This window comes from Coffea arabica, chromosome 4c (assembly GCF_036785885.1).
Source record: "Coffea arabica cultivar ET-39 chromosome 4c, Coffea Arabica ET-39 HiFi, whole genome shotgun sequence".
NCBI classification, from domain to species: Eukaryota; Viridiplantae; Streptophyta; class Magnoliopsida; order Gentianales; family Rubiaceae; genus Coffea; species Coffea arabica.
In genome coordinates, this window is record NC_092316.1 from 26,278,065 (window position 1) to 26,296,208 (window position 18,144).

Genomic DNA, 18,144 nt, shown 5'->3' on the forward strand with positions numbered 1-18,144 from the left:
CAAGTTAGTAATGTGAGATATATCATCAGTTTTGTGACAAGGGATGAAATGAACCATCTTAGAGAATCTATCGACTACTACATAGATAGAATCATTACCTCTTGATGATCTAAGTAGGCCCAAGACAAGGTCCATAGACAAGTCTACCCAAGGATAATGTGGAATGGACAATGGGGTATACAAGCCATATGGATTTGTTTTAGACTTGGCTTTGTGGCAAGTGGCACATCTACCAACCATGCGTTCAACATCCCTACACATATGAGGCCAACAAAAATGCTCTTGCAATATTGCTAAAGTCTTAACAATGCCAAAATGTCCCATGAGACCATCACTATGTGCCTCTCGAACCAAAAGATTACGAATAGAAGAATTAGGCACACACAATTTATCCATATAGAACAGGAAACCATCATGCAAAAAGTACTTTCCATGTGGACTCTTAGCACAGGAAGCATATATATCACCAAAATCAAGATCATGTGCATACAGTTCTTTAATCATCTCAAACCCTAACAACTTAGCATCAAGAAAAACAAGCAAGGAATGTCTACATGATAAGGCATCAGCTACTACATTCGTTTTGCCAGTCTTGTACTTAATGATATAAGAGAAGGTATCAATGAAACTTACCCATTTGGCATGTCTCTTGCTCAACTTTGGTTGCCCCTTGAGAAACTTCAATGACTCGTGATCAGTGTATATCACGAACTCTCTTGGGCGGAGGTAGTGTTGCCATGTCACCAATGCTCTCGCAAATGCATAAAACTTCTTGTCATACGTGGGATAGTTCAAGACAGCACCTCCCAATTTCTCGCTAAAGAATGCACAAGGCCTCTTGTCTTGCATGGGAACAGCGTCAATACCTACACCAGAAACATCATATTCAATTTCAAAGGTCTTGTTAAAATTTGGTAATGTCAAAACAGGTGCATGTGTGAGTTTGTCCTTGAGAGTAAGGAATGCTTGTTCTTGGGTTTCTTCCTAATGGAATTTATAATTCTTCTTTGTCACGGCGGTCAATGGAGCAGCAAAGGTGGTGAAGTCTTTAACAAATCGCCGGTAGAAACTCGCCAATCCATGGAAGTTACGCACCTCAGGGACGAATTTTGGTGTCGGCCATTGCTTGATGGCCATGATCTTAGATTCATCTACCTTGATGCCCTGTGAACTCACAACATATCCTAAAAACACAAGATCGTTAGTACAAAAGGTGCACTTCTTAAGGTTAGTGTATAGACGCGCCTCTTGAAGTGTATTAAGAACTAATCTCAAATGCTCCATGTGTTCTTACATGTTGTGACTGTAAATCAAAATGTCATCAAAGTAGACAATCACAAACCTGCAAATGAAGTGTCTCAAAACATGGTTCATTAATCTCATGAATGTACTAGGGGCGTTAGTCAACCCAAAAGACATGACTAGCCACTCATAAAGACCATATTTTGTTTTAAAGGCCATTTTCCACTCATCGCCTTCTTTCATCCTAATCTGATGATAGCCACTCCTTAAATCAATTTTAGTGAAAATAACAGCACCATCAAATTCATCAAGCATATCATCTAGCCTAAGAATGGGATGACGATATTTAACAATAATAGCATTAACGGCTCGGTAGTCAGTGCACATGCGCCAAGTACCATCCTTTTTAGAGACAAGTATCACGGGCACAACACAAGGATTCAGACTTTCCTTTACCCAACCCTTACCTAATAGGCCATCGACTTACCTTTGAAACTCCTTTATTTCCTCAGGGCCCATGCAGTAAGCGAGTTTGTTGGGTAGTGGTGCTCCAAGAATCAGGTCTATCTGGTGCTCAATCCCTCGAATGGGTGGTAAGCCATCAGGGATCTCATCAGAGAACACGTCCTCGAATTCCTGCAAAAGAGCAACTACACTCGAAGGCAATGCCTTATCGAGTTTATCAACATTTAGCAGCATGTGTTTACAAATCATGAGTAATACAGGTTGGTCATCATTCACAAGTTTTCGAACATCCTTAACCTTAATTATCATGTTTTGCTTTCTAGTGTTTGTTTTAGTTAATGCATGGTCATGTGGTACACTAGATGTGCTCACTTGACCCTTGGTCGATTGCTCACTTGTGAAAGTGGAGCAAGTGCCAGGGTTGACCATCCTTTGCTTCCTCTTTTGACGGTCTAAGTCACATTCCCTTTACAATTTTAGTTGGTCCTCATAGACTTGCGTAGGTGTAAATGGTGTTAGGACCATACGTTTACTATTATGCAAAAGAGTGTACTTGTTTGCCCTACCATCAAATGTGACGTGTTTATCAAATTGCCAAGGTCTTCCTAAAATTACATGTGTCACATGCATGGGGACAACATCACACACAATTTCATCAATGTAGTTGCCAATTGAAAAGGGAACACGTACCTGTTTGTAGACACACACCTCTCCTACTTCACTTAGCCATTGAAGACGGTATGGGTGTGGATGTTTAGTTGTAGGAAGGCCCAAACTTTCAACCATGAGTAAGTTTGCCACATTGGTGCAACTTCCACCATCAATGATGAGACTATACACCTTATCACTTACTTTACATCGAGTGTAAAATAAGTTCTCCCTTTGCAATTGCTCGTCCTCCTTGACTCGAGCAGTGAGCACGTGTCGTGCCACCAAACAACCGATTTTCCCTTGCGTAAGAGAGCATTCTTCCTCAGTCGAGTCATCCTCCAAGCAATCACCTTTGATCAATCCAAGCATATCCTCACAATCGTCGTCATCGGACACAATTTCCCCTTTGTGAGTGACTAACATGACCCTTTGGTTTGGACATTAGGACTGAATGTGTCCAAACCCTTGGCACTTGAAGCACTTTATTTCTCTACTCCTAGTCTTAGGAGTCTCATGAGGGGTCTTAGAAGTGGACTTGGATGCATCAACTAGCTTGTTAGGGGTAAATTGGAAATTTCCGTTAGGAGCACTACCTTGAATTCGGCTAGAAGAAGTTGGTGTAGCCGAAGTTCTACCTTCGTGGGTTGTCCTCCGTGGTTGGTTTCCCCTCCATGAAGTCGAGTTGGAAGTTTGGAAGGTACGGACCCCTCACCTCAATTTCTTTCCCCTCTCGGCCTTGATGGCTAGTTCGAGAAGATCATGCATGTCCAAGTAATGTTGGAGTTCCAAAGCTCCTTGAAGGTCAGGGTTGAAACCTCTAAGGAACCTTGCCATTGTAGCCTCACTATCTTCTTGAATGTTTGCCCTTATCATGGCCATCTCGATCTCCTTGTAGTAATCCTCCACACTCATACTGCCTTGAGTGAGGGTTTGAACCTTAAAGTGGAGATCGCGGTTGTAATAGCTAGGAGCAAACCTCTTGCGCATTAATGCCTTGAGTTCTCGCACAGTCCAGACTCGTGGTTCTCCCATTCTCCTTCAATTAGTCCTTATTTGGTCCCACCAAACTAGTGCGTAGTCGATGAATTCAACAGTGGCAACTTTTACCTTTTGCTCCTCGCTATAGTCATAGCAGTCGAAGACCATCTCAATGCGGCCTTCCCATTCCAGGTAAGCCTCGGGGTCACTAGCCGAGTACTTCTCATAATTTGCTCCTTTGGTACCATGGTTACCTTTGTTGCGAGATCTAGATCGAGAGTCTCTTGTGAAACTCTTTGAGAGCTCATCAAAGCAGGTGTGCATCTCCTCCATTTGTTGCTCACTGATCCGTTTAAGCTCATTTTTCATAGCAGTGAACATCAATGAGTAATCAGTGGTCGATTGAGCCTACTCCATGCCTTTTGCCTTACCTGCAAAAGGTTAGTGAACAAGAAAATAGGACAAATATAACCTTACTTCACTTCCTTAGTGTTTTGCTCACTCTTGTATTTTCACTCAAAGCACTCTAATGTTCTTACCAAAAATTCCTTTACCTATCGGGTTGAGTAGTTGAGGAATGCCACACAAAGTCCAATAATTGTCACCAATTATCCACAAAAGTAATCAAGAAGGCAAGACACGAATGCGGATGCAAAAGGAAACAAGAATGGATGCTTTTGGAAGTGTACTAGTGGCGGACAGAAATGGAATGGTGCGCTAGTGTGAAAGGGAAACAACCGAAACCCTAGTTCCTAAAATGTAGGAGCGTGTCCAAGTGGAAGTGAAAGAAGTACCCAAGTTGTCTACTTAGTTTCCTAGTTGATTTTGGGAAACAAGTTAGTTTTGGAAACTTTTAGAAAACCCATTTCCTCTTGGAAACAACCTTTAGAAACCTCCCAAATTCCTTCCCAATTAGGTTTAGGAAATCAGATTTTGGTCTTCTTGCCCACAAACCCTTGTTCAAGTCGGTTGGCACCAAACTATAAAGTTCACGGCCAATCCGCAACTCCCTCACACATACAAGAGCAATCGTTTCAACAAGGTAGCTTCGGTGCTGGTCAAAAAGGAGGAGAAAGCCTGGAGGATGTGTGTGGATTTCACAGATTTGAATAAGGCTTGCCCTAAAGATTGTTACCCACTTCCCCGGATTGACCAGCTCGTGGACTCAACAGCAGGTTATGAGATTTTCTGTTTCTTGGATGCTTTCAAGGGGTATCATCAGATAGCCTTGGACGAGGAGGATCAGGAGAAGACCTCGTTTATCACCGAGGATGGCACATATTGTTACGTCACCATGCCGTTTGGTTTAAAAAATGCAGGCGCAACCTACCAAAGGCTGGTAAACAAGTTGTTCAGGAATCAGATCGGCCGAAACCTGGAGGTTTATGTGGACGATATGTTGGTGAAAAGTCGAACCCAGGGGCAGTTCATCTCCGACCTGAGAGAGATTTTCGAGGTCCTTCGACACTCACGAATGCGGCTAAACCCAAAGAAGTGTACTTTCGGGGTCAGATCAGGAAAATTTCTGGGGTACATGATTTCCAAAGAGGGGGTGAGAGCTAACCCAGATAAGATCAAGGCTATCATGGACATGGCTCCACCCCGGAATATTAAAGAGGTGCAACGTCTGACAGGGAGGATGGCTGCCTTGAACAGGTTCTTGTCCAAATCGGCAGTTCGGGGGTCGCCTTTCTTCAAGGCCCTGAAAGGAGGTCGGCAGTTCGAGTGGAACCCGGAGTGCCAGAAGGAGTTTGACGAGCTTAAGGAACACCTCGTTCGATTGCCAGCTCTGACCTCTCCCGAGGTGGGGGAGACCCTGTTCATCTACTTAGCTGCGGGAGAGGGGGCTGTAAGCGCAGTGTTGGTGCGAGAGGAGGACAAGTTACAGAAACCAGTGTATTATGTCAGTCGCGCCCTGCAGGGGGCCGAATCCAGGTACTCGGCGATAGAGCGATATGTCTTGGCGCTAGTTCACGCAGCTCGGAAGCTGAGGACCTATTTCCAAGCTCATCCCGTGGTAGTCATAACGGACCAGCCCCTGAAGCAGATCCTGTCCAAACCCGAGTCTTCAGGTCGAATGGTAAAATGGGCGGTGGAATTATCTGAGTATGACCTGGGATATCAGCCCAGAACGGCCATCAAAGCTCAAGCACTAGCAGATTTCATAGCCGATGGCATCTCTTTTGGGTCGACTGGAGGAGAGATAGACCAGGACAGACCGAATAAGGAAGTTAAGGACACGCGCGCCGCCAGAGCCACACAGATCCCGGAGACTACCAAGGCCGTGCAGATCAGAGAGGCAGCCGAGGTCCCACGGGCCAAAGACACTGCTGAGGTCGCCCAAGCCAGTCGGGTAGGGGAGGGCGGATCGGCCAGAGAAGCTGGGGAGACCGGGCCGGCCCAAGAGGCTGCAGAGGCCAAGCAGGCCATAAACGCAGCGGAGGTCCAACAGGTCGGGGACGCAGCTGAGGTCGCATATCCCGAAGAGACTGCCAAGGCCGAACTGGCCAGGACAGCAGCCCGAGACGGGAAGGCTAGGGAAACGGCGGAGCAAACAGAGCTCACGTGGACGCTGTATGTGGACGGTGCGTCAAGCAAAGAAGGATGCGGAGCAGGGCTCCTCCTAATCAGCCCTACGGGAGAGGAGCTGCCTTACGCGTTAAGGTTTGATTTCAGAGCCTCTAATAATGAATCTGAGTACGAGGCTCTAATTGCAGGAATGGAGATGGCTCGGAAGCTAGGGGCCAGATCGTTGAAAGTTTATAGCGACTCACAGCTGATAGTTAACCAGGTATGGGGAAGCTACGAGGTCAAAGAGGGGACGCTGAGAAAATACGTGGCCAAGACACATGAGCTGAAGGGCTTGTTCGATCAGTTCGTGCTAGAGCAGATCCCGCGGAGTCTGAACAAGAGAGCTGATGCCCTGTCCAAACTGGCCTCCACCTCGGTTGGCACCCTAGGTCGGGAGATAGTTGTGGAGGTCATCAGAAGTCGTGCGTATGACCAGGTCAGTGCCGCGGTCATCCAGGTGGTGAGCTCCTGGATGGACCCCATTGTTCTATACTTGGCGCAGGGGGAACTCCCCCCGAGCAGGATAGAGGCCCGCAAAATCCTCCTTAAGTCGCAGAGGTACACGCTCGTGCAGGGAGTCTTGTATAGGAAATCCTACTTGCAGCCCTGGCTGAGATGTATAACACCTGAGGAAGGGAGCTATGTCTTGCGCGAGTTGCATGAGGGCATCTGTGGCAATCACGTTTGTTCCAGGGTATTAGCCAAGAAGGGAATGCTGGCCGAGTACTATTGGCCCACCATCTTCAGAGACTCGACCGAGCTGGTAGCTCGGTGTAAGTCTTGCCAGCTACACGCTCCAGTTCACCACACTCCCACTCAGGAGATGATCCCTCTCAGTAGCCCATAGCCGTTCTTTCAATGGGGAGTTGACCTGTTGGGACCATTCCCACGAGCTCCAGGGGGCTACGAATACTTGGTGGTAGCCATTGACTACTTCACCAAATGGGTGGAGGCCGAGCCACTCGGCACAATCAGCAGTAGGTCAATTCAGAAGTTCCTATGGAAAGGTATCGTCTGCCGATTTGGCATACCTAGGGTTCTCGTCTCGGACAACGGCCGACAGTTCGCGGATCGCTCGCTTCAAGAGTGGTGCACTGAGCTCGGCATTCAGCAACACTTCACCTCAGTAGGGCACCCCCAGGCCAATGGACGGGTCGAGAATGTTAACAGAACCATCCTGCACGGTCTGAAGACACGGATAGAATCCGCTCGGACGAGTTGGCTGGACGAGCTGCCCACTACTATGGGCTTACCGAACTACTCCTCGAACAGCTACCCAGGAGACTCCGTTTGCTCTGGCATATGGGGTGGAGGCAGTGATTCCTGCGGAAATTGGGATGCCATCAGCCAGGGTGCAACACTTCGTGGCCCAGGGCAACAACGAGGAAATGCGACTCGACCTAGATCTGCTCGAGCATAAAAGGGAAGAGGCGGCTATAAGAATGGCTAAGTATAAGAGCCAGGTCGCACGTTACTACAATGCCAGGGTGAGGCAACTCTCCTTCAAGACGGGTGATCTGGTGCTGCGCAAAAACTCCGTGAGCCGCGCTTTGGGCACAGGCAAGTTAGATCCAAATTGGGAAGGCCCCTATGCGGTAAAGGAAGCTGACCGAGCAGGCTATTGCAAACTAGCTCGTCTGGATGGAAGCGAAGTCCCACGCATGTGGCACAACACAAATTTAAGGCTTTTTCTTTAAGAATCCTGCCCGAGCTGAAAATGGTCGGCTGGACAGGTCTGCTTTTATTCTAATAGTTCGGCATTGGGAATTATGAATGTATTCAAAGCTTTGAAATAAAAGAAAAATTTTTTACAAGTGTTGAGAGAGGAAAAGGCCACATATATTCAAAATCAGAAAGCATGTACAGGTAGGGGGCCATACAAAATCGAGCTGGCCAGCTCGGACCCTACTCTAGTCTAACATCCTACAAGGCTAGTCTAAGCCCTATCAGCTTAGCTCTCCCCTTGTTGCTCTTGCTCTGGCTCTGGGGAGAGTGCAGGAAGATTAGGATCGGCAATCAGGGCAGCCAGGTCGCGCCCATTGGAGTAGCCTGTGACGAGCCTGTCAATTTGGTTGGTGGATTGGGGGTTGTAGTCAGGCCATTTGCTCAGGTCAAAGCCTGGCAACTTCAGGGACTCCACATCCATCAAGGCTTTCGTGTAGCCGAGTTGCGGGACAGGGCCGTTGAGGAGGGCCAGGTCGTTCATGAAGACCTCAGACTTCTTGAACTCTTTGACGCCTAGCTGGCGTCCTTCTTCCCTTGCCGCCTCCACCAGATCGGCAGATTTTTACTGCTCTGCCTCCAGAGTCGCAGCCAGTTCGGCCGTTCTCTTCTTTTCCAGTTCGCAGGAGGAGTTGGCATCTGCAAGTTGCTTCTTCAGGGTCTCCAGCTCGGACTCTGCAGCTTCGAGCTGGCTCGACAACTTCTCTTTGGCAGCGTCAACCTGGGACAGGTTGACCCCCATGTTCTCATACCGCTGAGCCAGCTCGGCCCCCGCAACATTGAGCTGCATATTAGTTACAGGATAAGTAGGCAGCAAAACTCGAAAGGATGTCAGAGAAAGTGCTGGTTAAGGAGTTACCTGGGTGGTGCTGAGGTAGAAGTGCTCTAACAGCTCAGCGTTGGTGGCAAGTTGGATGAAGTGGTGATCGCGGGGGAGTACCGCGCCCTTGACGAGCTCCTTCGCCACTTCAGGGAACTGAGCTCGGTCGTTCACCGACAACCCCCACTTCGGACAGAAATGGAGGGGGTGCGGGTGTGAGCCCAGCTCGGTAGGGGGCTTCATGGGAATCACATTCCTCATGCGTCACATAGCGGGGGGAGATTGTGACGAAGCCTGCTGCTCGGCGGAGCTCACCCTGTAATGAGAGGCAATGGCAATAGAGGGCTCCTCCTGGGACTGGGGGGAAGCCGCCTCTGTCCTGGCCTTCTTGGCCGTGGACTTCTTTCTTTTCTTCTTTGATCCCTCCCCCAGTGAAGACTGAGCGGCAATTTGGGGAGTGGACACAGGTAGAGGTGGAGGCACCGTGCTGCTCGGCGCTGTGGAAGGCGCAGGAGTTGGCGTGCTCACACTGCCAATTCCGCCAATGTTCAGCAGCTGGGAAAACCTCTTCACTGCAGGACAGAAACACTTAGTCAGTCAGGATGATGTGGACTCATGGAAAGGAGGAGGTCGAGAAAATTACAAGCTGTCAGCTCCTCGGGGGTGATAGGTCGGAGATCGGGGGCAGGGTCGTTCACCTCTGCTCGGATTAGCCCCGCCGACCAGAGCTGGGCATTGTTAAATTCCTTCACCTTCAGTTGAGCCTCCGAGCTGACCAAGCGGTCTAGCTCGGCCTCGGGCAGGGGAGAAGGGATTGGATCGGTTACCTGGGTATCCTCCCTCCAAGTTAGGGGAGGAAACCCAGTATTCTTCACAAAAAAGAACTGGGCTTTCCAGCCCTTGATGGAAGAAGGCATCTGAGTGAACAGCTCGCGGGTAGGGAGTTCCCCTCCGCTCCTGCGAGCGAAGTAGAACCAACCATGAATTGGGCCGCTTACCTTCATCTGAAAGAAAGACCTAAATAGGTCCAGAGAATAGGGGATTTCAAGAGCTCGGCACAAAATAAAGAAGCCGAGGATGGACCGAATGGCGTTGGGAACGACTTGGGTAATTCGAATGCCCCAGAAGGTTAGGATGTCGTAAAGAAATTGGAGAATGGGAAGGCGAAAACCAGCCACGAGCTGATCTCTGTAGATAGCCACAAACCCAGGGGGAGGTCGGCAAGCGTACTCCCCTGGCTGGGCTGCCCTAGCCTCGAACTGGGGAAGGATGTCATACCTCCCCACCAGCTCGTCTACGTCCCCCTGGTCGAGAAGGGGGGGAATAATTTCGACTTCTCCAAAGTCGATGTCTGGCCCCCTAGGGGGTCCTACCCTAGAGCGAGCTGGAATTACCTCCAGAGGAATCCCTGGGACAGCAGCTCCAGCCCCGGGCTGAGCAGATGGGCCAGGTTGGTTCATGGCTATAGCAAGGGGTGGGGCTGGGGGAGGAAGATATTCAGACCCAGACGAGCTGGAAGAAGAAGGGCTGGAGGATGGTATGTCTATAAGAACAGGCCGGGGGACTCTACGTCTAGGTGCCGAGCTGGTGAGGTCTGAGTGTGTGGAGGAAGACGACATAAAAGGAAAAGAGAACTTACTGATGAATGAGGGGAGGTGTGCTTAGAAGGTAATCCTACTCTCGGACGACCTCACGGAATGCGGAGCGAGCTGGAGAAGACTGGAGGAGAAGAGAAAATGAGAAGGAAGACTTGAAAGTGACGTTTGGTGGGGCCTATTTATAGGCTCCCTGGGCGGGAAGCCGAAGAGTCCCGAGGAAGAAGTTCGAATTTATGGCAAGGGGGCAGTTACCTTGAAAGACGCGTGAGCTGACAAACCGCCATCATGAAGGACGTGACCCTTGAAGTGACGGTTACTACGACGGACGTGGCAGTTTCTCGGAGGAGGTACATGATCATGGGATCGTGGGTCCTGCACGACCCCGACGTGACGCTTCGAAATTTGGTCCAGACCCACGTGACTCATCAGTGACTCTAGACTCAAGGGGGCTAGTGTAGTGGGGCAAATCTGCACATGACACGTGTCAGCTCGGCAAGTTGTACGCGCTGGGTCGGCGGTGGAGACTTCACAACTCACGGGTACCAGCTCGGCATGCGGATGCTAGCTCGGCCTCACCTGTTGCTCACTAAGATGGGCCTATGGGCCGCCGCCTCCGAACTTGTAGGAGCCGCCGCACGAAACCCTAAGAAGACTCCGAACCCTAAGGGGACACTGACTCCAACAAGGAAACTACAACCCATTCTGCTCTATATATAGCTAGCGTAAAGACAATACAAGGTACGCAAACACAAGTATTCTAGACTATTGCTCCGTGTGCAAGCTCACTGACTTGATCGTCGGAGATATTCCGGGGACATCAGTCCCGCACTTGATCTTTCTGTGTAGGTACGCTAGCTCGGCTTCCTCTCTCAGGTCAATCGCGCCTGCTCAGCTCGGCTCGCTACAGCCCAGCTCGGATCTGGTTTTTGGCTGTCGCATCACCATTGTTTTTCGTGTTAAAGATTTAAGTGGACTTTGAAAATGTGAAATCAAAAACTATTCTGCCCAGTGACAAAACAAGAGCAAAAAACCAAAGGAGGAAAAAAAATAAAATAAAAAAGGAGGGAAATAAAAAGGCAAAAAGAAAAAGAAAAATCTTTAGATTTTCCCCGTCCGGTCCATTCTCCAGTCGAAAGCTTCATTGCGTCGACTTTCTATACTTCGTTAAGGCCTTGTTTTTTTGTAATTTTGATTTTAATTATTCATTTTTCCATTTGCTTTCTCATATTTGTTTTCTCCGTCGTTGCGCTGCGGTTGCCCTCGCCTACTCTTCGCATTTCTGATTTTCTTTTCAAGAAAAGAGGAAAAAACGGAATTGAAATCGAAGAAGATGACGGTGATGGATTTGGATCAGTGGATAGCAAAGGTTAAAGAGGGACAACACTTGTCGGAGGACGAGCTCCAGCTTCTCTGCGAATACGTATTTCCTTTTTCTTTTCTTTTCTTTTTGGTGAATCTCTTGTCGTTGATTGCCTTCTTTTTAGGGCAAAAGATGCATTTTTCACTAATTTTTTTTTTGTGGTTACTTTTTGCTGCAATTAGTTGAATTTTCGTCGATTTTTTTAAGGTGGATTTTTTGTCAAGACTCGGGTTTTAGGTTTTAGGTTTTAGGTTTCTTGGTAGGGTCGATAAGGATATGATTTTAGTTGGTGGCTTTTGGTAACTATTATTCTGCAAGAATTATTATTATAAGTAGTAGCGGTAGTGGAAGCAGAAGGAGAAGAGGAATAGCTTAGCGCATTAGGGGACATGATATTCTACTCGAATTAGAACTTGAAAATTGGTTTATGGACATGTTCAATTTGATTTTCAATAGATGTTATTAAGATTGGTTGATGAGGAATTATGTCCACTCAGATTTAGAGAAGTGAAAGAGAAATATTCGTTGGTTATAATGAGTTGGCTTAGTAGGGAATATGGGAACCAGGGAAGAGGAAGAAGTAGAGAAGAAAGTTGAATGACGAAGCATGATTGGTTGTTGATGGATTTACTTTCTAGGTAACATCGCTGCCAGGGAGGAGGAGGAAGAAGAAGAAAGATGGATAGATCTTGTCAGCTGAAGAAGGATGATGAGTTGTTGATGGTTTGGCTGTGGGTAGGTGACAAAATGCTTTAAACTTCTAAAAACTTACATGTTCACCAATCAAGTAATGGTGTTTGCCACATCCTGTGGATATCAGGTCTTTCTGTTTACTAGTCATTATACCTGACCACTTGTCAGTTGCGTATGTTTATGTAACTTATTATTATAGCAGCTTCTAATTCTTCCAAGAAAAGGACCTGCAGGGTTCTATTGCTTTTCAATGCTCATTATTAAGGCTCCATGTGGTTCGCAACCTTGTGACATCAGGGTACCCCTGTTATATTGTTATCAGAATAATGCAATGCATGATGTGTAAATAAGTGCAATTACGCATATATGTTTTACATATTTATATGGAGATCAAGCTATAGAAGGCCATGAGACATTAATGAAGTGCAGGCTCATTCTCAGAGTGTACATCTAGCATGTAAACTTTGCTAAAGATCTGGTAATAAATGCTGTATATAATGGAGCTCCCTGCCGCTGTTTAGGTGCCTCTGTACAGTTGATTATGTGCTAAGTTTCTTATTAAGTTTGCTGTCAAACTTTCTAATATAACAGGAATTTGTTGTTTGAAATGAATCACCTGTTTCAGTTTGTTTCCTCTTACACTGTCCTTGAACACTGAAACTTTTCAGGTGAAGGAAATCTTGATTGAGGAGTCAAATGTGCAGCCTGTCAATAGTCCAGTGACAGTTTGTGGTGACATTCATGGCCAATTTCATGATTTAATGAAACTTTTCCAAACCGGAGGTCATGTGCCGGAGACAAATTACATTTTTATGGTAAGTTTGTGCAGAATACGTGGTGTCTGTTATTCTTGGTTTGTGGTTATTCTTTAGTGATTTAATGACTTTATAAACAATCTTGTGCATTATTAGGGAGATTTTGTGGACCGTGGATATAATAGTCTAGAAGTTTTCACTATTCTGTTGCTCCTAAAAGCAAGGTATGTGCAAATACAGTGGTAGCCATTGACTCTTCTGTATGATGCTTTTGGTTTTTGGTTTTTTAGTTGAGATCAAATCAATTTACCTCGTAATAAAATACTCAATTATTGTATATTTGCATACTAAAGTAAGGGTTTGATTTGAGATTAATGGATTGATGTGAGTGATTATGACGGGAGATGTGTATATTGTGGACTGAGAAATTGGTTTTAGTAGTCTTAGATATCAATCATGTGGTACTTAGCGTTGCTAACTAGTTTTAAGGAACAGAATGAAATTTATGATTATGTCGATGCCAGTACTCTGATGATTGATGTCTAGCAATTGTGAATACATGAAATATTTCTGAGTATTTGTACATATTAGCTTTCATCAGCCATTGGGATTATTATTTTGTGAAAAGTAACTACTAACGATTTCAATAATGAGTTCATAACTCATGCCGAAACATTAGTTTGAGTATTATGTTTAGCTTCAGCTGAGGAATTTGCCAATTTTCCCAAGAATTGCTAAAGCTTTTCTACAATAATTTTACTGATTTTCTGTCTAGCTTTGTCAAAAAGCTGCGAATACCCTAAAGTGGTACCACCAGAGACAGTTTTGACTAACTCTGAAAGATTTGACTCTATACGAAAAGGATTACTCGAAAAGTCATAGACAAGATTTTTCATTCTGGGTTTAATAAGGGTTTGAGTTATGTCAGGTAATGTTTTCTTTTTCCTTCATGCACGCCCCCCCCCCCCAACCCAAACAACAAAATAACAAGTGGACACTTTCTCCTTCTAAGTAAGTTGCTGTAGTAAATTCTATTTCAGTGTTCCCGTAGTTACTGCTCGACTTAGTTTTTGTCTATGACATTTGACATGACATGTTACTTATGCATTGGCATGATTTCTATTTTGCTGCCAGATACCCTGCTAATATTACACTACTACGTGGAAACCATGAAAGCAGACAACTAACCCAGGTCTCTCTCTCTCTCTGTCTCTCTCTCAACATGTATGTTTCCACAATCTAGAAGCATAGATTGCAACCCCTGTTCTTGAACCACTTCCATGCAAGATGTCTAGTTGAATTATTGGCTTGAATGTATACCCCCCCCCCCTTTTTTCCCAAAAACAAAAAGAAAAGAAAAAATCTGTGTTTGAGAGGTTGTTAGTTCTCCAGTGTTATTCATCCTATGACAGTGCATAGATGGAATGAATTCCATTGGCGTCTCATGATATGATTTTGTTGTATGTAACCCTGGATCTGCTTGATATGCTTTAGAGTTATACTCCTTTTGAGCTTTTTAAAGTTCTTGGAAGACAGAAACCTTATATCTGAGGGAGATTATGATTTTTTTCCCTCTTTTCTAGTTTTTTATGGTCAATTTCTGAAGTAAAGTCTTATATCTCAGAGAGATTTTGGTTTTTTCCCCCTCTCTTCTAGTTTTTTAGGGTCAATTTCTGAACTAAAGTCATTGAGGAACATTGGGTACAAATACTAGAACTTTTTGAGAAATTGTTTGGGTTATCTGGTGTAATTGGCCTGGCACTTTGTTTCGCTTTCTCTGATGAAAAGAGTTATCTTTATTTGGTTAGGATGGTGGCTTCAAGGCTCCAAATAGATGATTAATCAAGTTGTGCTTTCTATCCTGATAGCTTGTTCATTAAATTTATCATGGAAAGAGTTTCCTTCATTGTTAATCTGAGATGCATGTTAATTAGTGCTTCTAAAACACGTACACCCTATTTATAGGTATTTCACCTTCCTTTAGTGCAAAGTTCTGAGGACATTCATTTACCATCTTTATAGGTGTATGGATTCTATGATGAATGCCAGAGGAAGTACGGAAATGCTAATGCATGGCGGTATTGCACTGACGTTTTTGACTATCTAACACTGTCAGCTATTATAGATGGAACAGTAAGCTGGCTGCATCTCTCTCCCTCACTGTGTTTGTGGGGGTCTGCCTGTTACTGCTTAATGTATATTGATTATGATTTCTACTCTACTGAGATTTTTCATGAATCCCAGGTACTATGCGTCCATGGTGGCCTTTCTCCGGACATTAGAACTATTGACCAGGTTTGGGTTCTGCAAACATCATACTTATTGTGCATATTTTGCACTAGGCACGTCATGCATCTTTTTTTATGAGAAATATTTTCTTGGTTTTTTAAGCTAAAAAAAAATACTTGGCAATTTGCACGTATAGCACATGATATTTGTGCAACTTTTGTTTTACCATGCTTTGAAGTATCTTGGAAATCTTGCTTATTTAGGAAATAGATAACTTTAGTTTGATGATCCACCCCAATCCACAAGAAATAACTACAGAAATTGTTGATAATCCTGTCATATTTTCTTGCTCTTTGTCTTGCTCTATATCCTCACGATCCAGTTGTTATCTTATGTAGGATGTTTTAGACATTACTAGGGCATCATTAAGCTGCCAATCCTGCAGAGAACACAAAGAGAAAATTGTACTGATTATGAAATGGTATATTGTTACATTGTTTGTGATGCATGCCACTTGTACTTTCGTGATAATATGATCAGCAACCCAATAATGATACAGGGCGAAGTCTAGTTATTTTCTGGGCTTGTTCTTCTCTTCATAGACATGTCAACAAGGCAGTGTGGGCTAAAACTCCTTTGGAGAAACAATCACAAGAGACCTTTCATAAATCTACTGAAAAGGAGGATTGTGAAACTCTGCCCCTCTCTTTGTTTTCATAAGGTCCGAATTGTTGGACTGTATTCTTGCAGTTATTGGTAAAGGGCTGGTTCAGACCAAACTTACCACCAATCGACTCCAAAAGATGAAGTAATTTGGCAATGGAGCAGAAGGTGTTCAATGGGCTTTTGTTCTGTCTTGTGCAATAGTCAAAGATAAATGCTTTCTTTCTCCAGAGCTTGCCCTTGAGTCAACAGCTACAACTTTTTTGCCATTTTTCATACAAAACTAGGAAGTTAATCGCTTTACAGCCTTTCAAGTCCTTTCCTGTTGAAGTTTATGGTAACCATGGAATTTTAGCAGTCTGTTAATGTCATTTTACCTATTCTCTGCTTTGTTTATGTACTTGTAGTAGTTTTTTGTGGTATGGGGATTCTTTTGGAACTTTAGGACTATAGGATTGCTGATAATCCCTAATACCATTTTATTATTGAAGTACGAGTTCCTGACACTTTTCTCCTTCTCATAACTATGGTATGCTTAAAGAACTGACATTTTGTTTTGTTATTGGCCTGGCAGATTAGGGTCATTGAAAGGAATTGTGAAATTCCCCATGAAGGGCCCTTCTGTGACCTCATGTGGAGTGACCCTGAAGATATTGAAACATGGGCAGTCAGTCCAAGAGGAGCAGGCTGGCTCTTTGGATCCAGGGTTACTTCTGAGGTAAGTCGTGTGAATGTGTGCACTTTATCATTCATCTTGTACTAACTGTTTGTCTCTTTCTCCAGTTCAATCATATTAACAAGCTTGATCTAGTTTGTCGGGCCCACCAACTAGTGCAGGAAGGCCTAAAATACATGTTTCAAGATAAAGGACTAGTTACTGTGAGTTCTTTTCTCATTTCTGCCACTGAAATTTTGACTTGATTCCGTAGTTTAGACTCGTGTCTTTATGTCATCTAATATATTTGTTTGCAGGTATGGTCTGCACCAAATTACTGCTATCGTTGTGGAAATGTAGCGTCAATTTTGAGCTTCAATGAGAATATGGTACCAAATCCAACTTCTTATGCTTGTTTCCACCTCTCTTTTCTCTGTGACTGTCCATTTTAGTGATACATGTTTTTGGTCATAAGATTGGATCAAAGTGGTCATTTTTTCTTTCTAAGATCCATTTTCTTTCGGCTTTTCGACCAAATGCATAGGCAATGAAAAGTGATTTAACTTGTATGTGTAAATTTTTTTTTCCAAACAATGCTGAAGTTTCCCCTTCTTTTACATATATTGAACTTTGATTCTCGACTCTAATGAACATTTGAAAGAAGTTTTTTTTTTGGGGGTGGGGGGGGTGGTATAGAAAATTTGGTGATAATGAACTTGACTTAGGATAGTGGTGAATATTTTGGAGACTTGTTAGAAAGGACTCTGGACAACAGAAATGATATAAGAGGGAGTAATTTTTCTTCGTTAGAACCAAAGGAGCTATGGAAATTGTTAAAAGGATAAAAGGAATTTGGTGATTTAATGAAGTGGAGCATGATTAACATGTGATATCACTTTGAATACTTGAATCATACATTTGTTCAAAATTGAGAAAACAAAGAGAGTTGAGAAACATACTCGGAAAATAAGAAAAGCTATTTGCATATAGACTATTAGTAGTTGACACATAAATAGAGACTTTCTTTGCTTATAACGGGAAGATAGTTTCTAACAATCCCCTGCAATACAACAATCATAGGAGAAAGGGGATACTTTATATTCTGATACGGGATTGCAGGGTAGTTAAACATCGGCCCCTGGTAGAACCCACTACCCAGTATGAGGATAGGCAGGGGGTGGTTTTGCTGTTAATTAGAATGTAGGCTGTTTTAATAATAAAAAATTGTGTTACTATTATGCAAATCATTGTTTAGATTGTTGTTTCTATCTAATGCTTTTTTTAACTGGTCAAAACTTAATGAGCTTCTCGTTTTTCTCCACAACTGTTCTTGATTTGTGTTTCCAGGAGAGAGAAGTGAAGTTCTTCACTGAAACTGAGGAAAACAACCAAATGAGAGGACCCAGGACAGGAGTACCTTACTTCTTGTAGTTGGATACTAGCGCTTGGTTTATTGATAATGAGAATATTTTTAAGAGGTGGTGGTGTGATTTTCCCGGTGGGGATTACGAAGAAATGGTAAGAATGTTTCTCAAGTGGCGAGGATGGTAATTCTCAGAAGGCGGCTACGCACCTAGGTGATTATTAGGCCGAAATTGCATTTGCATAGTTTGTGTTGTGTATTAGAGATGCTTGGAGATTGTTACTTTTTGATCTTTATAATTAAAAAATATGTAAGATGATTGGTACGTTGTTTCCATATGTGAGCTAGACTAATTGTTTGCCTTTGTGGCTTAGACTAA

General features: G+C 44.3%; 2 protein-coding genes across 2 annotated transcripts; both read left to right on the forward strand.

Annotated features, from left to right (window-relative positions):
* Nucleotides 1-4,420: 4,420 nt before the first annotated feature.
* LOC140004741 (uncharacterized) lies at nt 4,421-8,149 on the forward strand. Its single transcript, XM_072044884.1, has 4 exons — nt 4,421-6,680; nt 6,807-7,091; nt 7,180-7,471; nt 7,906-8,149. The coding sequence occupies exons 1-4, from the start codon at nt 4,421-4,423 to the stop codon at nt 8,147-8,149; spliced, it is 3,081 nt and encodes a 1,026-aa protein (XP_071900985.1).
* Nucleotides 8,150-11,166: 3,017 nt separating this feature from the next.
* On the forward strand, nt 11,167-18,144 carry LOC113740008 (phytochrome-associated serine/threonine-protein phosphatase). The gene is made up of 10 exons (XM_027267471.2): nt 11,167-11,467; nt 12,769-12,915; nt 13,012-13,079; nt 13,990-14,047; nt 14,878-14,988; nt 15,100-15,150; nt 16,322-16,465; nt 16,531-16,626; nt 16,720-16,791; nt 17,750-18,144. The coding sequence occupies exons 1-10, from the start codon at nt 11,378-11,380 to the stop codon at nt 17,831-17,833; spliced, it is 921 nt and encodes a 306-aa protein (XP_027123272.1). The 5' UTR covers nt 11,167-11,377; the 3' UTR covers nt 17,834-18,144.